At 39.2% G+C, this 6,807-nt stretch overlaps 1 protein-coding gene across 1 annotated transcript in view; it reads left to right on the forward strand.

Moving 5' to 3' along the window:
• Nucleotides 1-2,234, forward strand: part of col21a1 (collagen, type XXI, alpha 1) — a 52,320-nt gene extending 50,086 nt beyond the window's left edge. Inside the window, exons 27-29 of the mRNA XM_084142300.1 lie at nucleotides 13-207; nucleotides 613-690; nucleotides 1,565-2,234. Of these exons, the coding sequence (XP_083998426.1) occupies nucleotides 13-207; nucleotides 613-690; nucleotides 1,565-1,755 (464 nt within the window). The 3' untranslated portion in view covers nucleotides 1,756-2,234. The remainder of the gene's footprint in view (nucleotides 1-12; nucleotides 208-612; nucleotides 691-1,564) is intronic.
• Nucleotides 2,235-6,807: the final 4,573 nt, after the last annotated feature.

Below are 6,807 nucleotides of genomic sequence, written 5' to 3' on the forward strand. Positions count from 1 at the left end.
TTTTCATCCCAGTGGAGATGCCTTCGCTACTCCTCAGTAACCAGCAGCTGAGTAACTGTGACCACTGCCAGACCAGGGATGGGACTTCGGGGGCACCAGGCCCGGTTGGGCCCAAGGGATCTACAGGCTTTCCTGGGAACCCTGGTTCCAGTGGACAGCCGGGCCATCCAGGTCGGCCTGGGCATCCTGGGATGCTTGGCTTGAAAGGTAATAAATAGGCTTTAGGACTAATTTCATCTGTGCAGTATGTACAGGTAAACAGTAGAATGTATTGCCTCTAGTGGTGGTGTTACAGCACTGCCTCTAGTGGTGGTGTTGCAGGAGAGAGGAGTAATTGAGATCTTCTCCAGGACACTGTACCAGTAAAATGTAAACAAAGGCCTAGCTTTTTCCTGTAGTCAAGTTAAATGTAAAAATAGATTTGTACTGTCTGGAACACATTGCATTCTATTTGTACTGTCTGGAACACATTGCATTCTAGTTGTCTGTCTGGAACACATTGCATTCTATTTGTTCAGTCTGGAACACATTGCATTCTATTTGTACTGTCTGGAACACATTGCATTCTATTTGTACTGTCTGGAACACACTGCATTCTATTTGTGTTTTCAGGAGATCCAGGATTAAAGGGTGAGAAGGGGAGTCAAGGAAGAACAGAGATTGGAGATCCGGGAACACCAGGGCCTCCAGGTAATAATAGGAATATAAAACATGTTTACTATGTATGGTACGCTACTGTACATCTAATCTGAGTGTACAAAACATTATGAACACCTAGTCTTTCCATGACATATGATCCCTTATTGATGTCACCTGTTAAATCCACTTCAAGCAGTGTAGATGAAGGGGAGGAGACCAGTTAAAGAAGGGTTTTTAAGCCTTGAGACAATTGAGACATGGATTGTGTATGTGTGCCATTCAGAGGGTGAATGGGCAAGACAAAATATGTGAGTGCCTTTGAACGGTATGGTAGTAGGTGCCCGGCACACCGATTTGTGTCAAGAACTGCAACGTTGCTGGGTTTTTCACGCTCAACTGTTTCCCATGTGTATCAAGAATGGTCCACCACCCAAAGGACATCCAACCAACTTGACACAACTGTGGGAAGCAATGGAATCAACAGCTTTCGACACCTTGTAGAGTCCATACCCCAACAAATGTAGGCTGTTCTGAGGGCAAAAGGAGGGGTGCAAATCAATATTAGGAAGGTGTTCTTCATGTTTTGTACACTCAGTGTAACTATGTCTATTCAGTTATTTAGTCAAGATAGAAATGGAATCAGGAAAATGTTCTTAAGATTGATGCATCTGGGTCACAGCACAGTAATCCAATCATGTCCTCAGTCCAAGCTGTTTGAGAATACTTTCTGGGATTCATTTCAGAACTATTGCAACCATTTTTCCCTCTTCTGCAGATAAACACATTGTAAGCCTTTTGGGACCTTAGCTACCCCTTTTCAATCAAAAGTGATCAAATAACAGGATTAGGAATTGTTGGCAAACCAGTAGGACATGTTTTGGAACCACAAGAGATACACCTCATTTGTAATTGTCTACTTTCCCAGGTCCGATGGGTCCCCAGGGGTATAGTAAACCAGGTCATCCAGGGAAGCCAGGACCCCCTGGCTTAAACGGGGAGGAGGGGAAGAGAGGTAACCCTGGGGTCCCGGGCCAGCCGGGGGTGTGTCATCTATCCATGTGTTACGGTGTCATGATGAGGAGCAGGGATCCTTTCAGTAAAGGACCAAACTATTGACCCAACATGGCAGCAGGCAGGCAATCAAACAGTCTGGAGTTGATGCGTAAATCTCAAAGAAAAACAGCAAATCTTTCCAATCTCAGGAAGATCACATTTTACAGTGTTTCCCATCAGTCACGGAAACAGGAAGTACCTCTAAACATGTATATAGCAAAGATACCCATGTGCATCCTTTCATGACCTTTCTCAAGCCCCGTTTATACCTGGTTATAACCTGGTCATTTGTCCTGATCTTCTCCACATTCTGATAGCGGCCACAGTTTTAGACAGGTGTAGACATTTATAAGATGCATTGTGATCTGATTGTGATCGGATCTTCCTGACCACCTCCTTAGGTAGTCAGGCACACATTGGGTTTGGATATACGGTGGGGGGGAAAAGTATTTAGTCAGCCACCAATTGTGCAAGTTCTCCCACTTAAAAAGATGAGAGAGGCCTGTAATTTTCATCATAGGTACACGTCAACTATGACAGACAAAATTAGGAAAAAAATTCCAGAAAATCACATTGTAGGATTTTTTATACATTTATTAGCAAATTATTTTGGAAAATAAGTATTTGGTCAATAACAAAAGTTTGTCAATACTTTGTTATATACCCTTTGTTGGCAATGACACAGGTCAAACGTTTTCTGTAAGTCTTCACAAGGTTTTCACACACTGTTGCTGATATTTTGGCCCATTCCTCCATGCAGATCTCCTCTAGAGCAGTGATGTTTTGGGGCTGTCGCTGGGCAACATGGACTTTCAACTCCCTCCAAAGATTTTCTATGGGGTTGAGATCTGGAGACTGGCTAGGCCACTCCAGGACCTTGAAATGCTTCTTACGAAGCCACTCCTACGTTGCCCGGGCGGTGTGTTTGGGATCATTGTCATGCTGAAAGACCCAGCCACGTTTCATCTTCAATGCCCTTGCTGATGGAAGGAGGTTTTCACTCAAAATCTCACGATACATGGCCCCATTCATTCTTTCCTTTACACGGATCAGTCGTCCTGGTCCCTTTGCAGAAAAACAGCCCCAAAGCATGATGTTTCCACCCCCATGCTTCACAGTAGGTATGGTGTTCTTTGGATGCAACTCAGCATTCTTTGTCCTCCAAACACGACGAGTTTAGTTTTTAACAAAAAGTTCTATTTTGGTTTCATCTGACCAAGCTGCTTACCTATTGCAGATTCAGTCTTCCCAGCCTGGTGCAGGTCTACAATTTCGTTTCTGGTGTCCTTTGACAGCTCTTTGGTCTTGGCCATAGTGGAGTTTGGAGTGTGACTGTTTGAGGTTGTGGACAGGTGTCTTTTATACTGATAACAAGTTCAAACAGGTGCCATTAATACAGGTAACGAGTGGAGGACAGAGGAGCCTCTTAAAGAAGAAGTTACAGGTCTGTGAGAGCCAGAAATCTTGCTTGTTTGTAGGTGACCAAATACTTATTTTCCACCATAATTTGCAAATAAATTCATTAAAAATCCTACAATGTGATTTTCTGGAGAGAGAAAATCTCAATTTGTCTGTCATAGTTGACGTGTACCTATGATGAAAATTACAGGCCTCTCTCATCTTTTTAAGTGGGAGAACTACACAATTGGTGGCTGACTAAATACTTTTTTCCCCACTGTATACGTGTAGACGGATCTGGACAGATGGCACCATTGACTTATGTCATCAATATGTGTCTTAAAATAAATAAATAAATATTATTTTGAAAGAATAGCTGTGAAATAATTTGCATACAGGTAGGGGCCAGGAAATCCAGTCACAATGCATGCACAGTGGACGGATAAGAGATTACATTTCTTAAAATGTGGACAAGATCAGGACACAGGACCCATATTAGCGCCAGGTATAAACCGGGCTTTAGAGTGGAAAAAAACATATTAATTCTGTTCTTCTCACATTCTGCATTGTTATGTCATGGGCTCCATTTTGCTTTAAAGGGATAGTGCAACATTTTGGCTTTTTTGTACTTACCCAGAGTCAGATGAACTCATGGATACCACTTGTATGTCTCTGCAGGCAGTTTGAAAGTAGTTTCTGGAGCCATTGCTAACTAGCGTTAGCACAATGACTGGAAGTCTACAGGAAAAGCTACAGGAACAGCTAGCATGAAAAAGATGTGCACTGTCCCTTTAAAGAATGATAGTAATTGCTCCTACATTTGGATGGCTTTGGTTGGCATTGGTTGGATTCTGGGCCAAATATCAATACAAAGCATCCAATGTAAAGAATTCTGCACTGCTCACACAAGTACACAGGAATGGTTGGCGCTCCACTTAGACAATGCTGATGGTACATTTTCTTGCTATATACTGCCCCCTGTTGTTGATTTTTTGCACCATACTTTTTCATTGGTCACCCCTCAATTTGTTACCAAATTTGTTTGTAGTTATTTATGAAATGTTTATAGACCCTGTAATGTATTATAATTTGTAATTTGACAAAAAAAGTTGTTGTAAACAACGTCTAAAGAATTATTACAAAATTTCAGGGCAAATCTGTGAGCTTGCTATCTCTATAATGGAGGCTGCTATTTTCATTTTCATGAATAAACATATTAAAGCCATCATCTAAAACCTTGTGCGCATTACTGCAATGCTATTTCAGCTTATATTCCTTTATTTTTTATTTTTTTTACAATAACTAGTTCATGTATTGTATGAAAAATACAGAAAAAAAGTATTTTTGTAACTTGAGTAGAGGATAGGCCTACCTACTATAACAAATGTAAACCTGGGAAATCCTAGCAAATTTCTGTCAAAAGAGTGAGGGCTAAAAGAAACATGTTGACATCTTGACTTAATCTGAAGTTTGCTCTGTTTCAAATGATTTGCTGTTTGCGCATATATGACATTTACGTGCCTGAGTACCTTACTTTACCTTACCGTACCTTATCTTACCTTAGCCTATCAAGTTTAAGTATTTTTGGTTATTTATAAAACGGAACTAATTTACTGTGTATTGATGGGCTTTACCTGTGAGAGCTTGGTCGTTTTTTTGCTGTGTCTAATTTTATTACATTTTGTATGTGTAATTGTGACTTTTGTATTGACTTTTGGTATCATTAATTACAACTTTTTTATGACGTGAAGTTTTTTTTGTGTGTGTGTGTTTGTCATGAAAATTAAAAAGGAAATTCCACCACTTTTTACCTCATATTATTAATTTCCCTCTGTTTCACAATAACAGTTTTCAAAAATAACTTTTGATGACATCATAATGGGAGCTTTTCTTCTTATATTTTTACATACAGCATGTAGAAATGTGCCGTTTTCACATATGTAGACACTTCTATGGTTCTGGAGATAACATCAGGTTAAAAAGTGGTGGAATTTCCCTTTAAGTACAGAATTGTCATTGGGGTAGTTGGGGATGATAAATGATGGTCCTAACACTCTCACCCTCTCACATCTTTGACCGATCTTGATCAACTGTCCTTTCACAGTTGCCAGATGACTCAGCCTGAATTTGTGTGTGTGTGTGTGTGTGTGTGTTTGTGTGTGCGCGCGCGCGTGTGCGTGTGCATGTCTGTGTGTCTGTCTATGGTTGTCTGCATTAACAGGTGATGTACACATCTTACACTAGATGGCGCAATGGGATTACAACTCTGCAACTGAACTGTGAAATAATTTCATCAATGGGGATGCTTAGTCAATTGAATGAAAAATAAATACTTTATAGATTCCTAATAATAATAATAATAATAATTTATACAATTTCTATAGCGCTTTTCAGAAGAATCTCAGCTTCAAAGGCAAAAAACAAACAAGCAATACACCATCAGAAGTAGCCTAGCTATAGTGAAGTCAACCAATAGAGGCCAAATCTTTGAGTGCATGCATCCTCCAAAGATAGAGAAGGACAGTTTATGCTGCTACATGTCTTGAGGATAATATTGACAGCACAGCTAACCTGCACCTGAGCCAACCAATGACTGATAGCTTGGACACTTGGATAATACATCAGGTTGTTCTTGCATGTAACTATGAAAAGTTAACATTTTAGTAGTGTATGGCTAGGTCTTATGGAGGACTAAAAGTGCCACAATTAAATAAATAAATACACCATTAAATAATTACTTAAATGTGTCATTAATTAATTCAAATTAGAATTAAATACATAAATGTGTAATTAAATGTATCATTAATTAATTCAAATACCGATTCATTTTATGTAAAATACATATATAATTATTTCACTATTTATATTTACATTTCATGATCCTGCATTGCAGTGATTCATGAATTACTTAAAACTGTCAAACTGACCCATCAAAGTCAGTGGGCGGGGCTAACGCGAATCTAGTCTGATCCATTGCTTTGGTCTGAAGTAGAGTAGGCCAACCTGGATAGAGACAATGGAGGATCTCCGTGAACTTTCCAGGGAGTTGGTTAGAGACATTTTAAACTTAGCAGAGGATGTAGAAGCAGGACCTGCTGACATTAGCCGGAATTGATTTGTCTTGGCTTGATGCAGAGGGTAACCAATCAGGCGTTAGGTTCCGCCTACCAACTTTTGATGGGTCAGTTTGACAGTTTTAAGTAATTCAGGAAGCACTCCAACGCAGGACCATGAAATGTAAATGTAAATAGTGAAATTATTATATATGTATTTTACATAAAATGAATCAGTATTTGAATTAATTAATGACACATTTAATAACACATTTATGTATTTAATTCTAATTTTAATTAATTAATGACACATTTAAGTAATTATTTAATGGTGTATTTATTTATTTAATTGTGGCACTTTTAGTCCTCCATAAGGTCTGAACATAATTGTAGAAGCAATTGTGTTGCCTTTGAAGTAAATGAATGATAGGATATTTATATAATTATATACCCAATCAATATACTATTGTAAACCTGGCAAAAGAGCTTAGCAGCAATATCAAAAGCCCATTCGTCCCTGCATACATAGGCTAACACATGCCTGGGGCTTATGTGGCTCAGTTGATAGAGCATGGTGGTTGACAGGGTTGTATATAAAAAATGCACTCACTATAAAGTTGCTCTGGATAACAGCGTCTGCTAAATGAAGAAATCCCCTTAGAAC

The sequence above is a fragment of the Coregonus lavaretus genome (genome assembly GCF_964263955.1).
Source record: "Coregonus lavaretus genome assembly, chromosome: 25".
NCBI lineage: Eukaryota > Metazoa > Chordata > Actinopteri > Salmoniformes > Salmonidae > Coregonus > Coregonus lavaretus.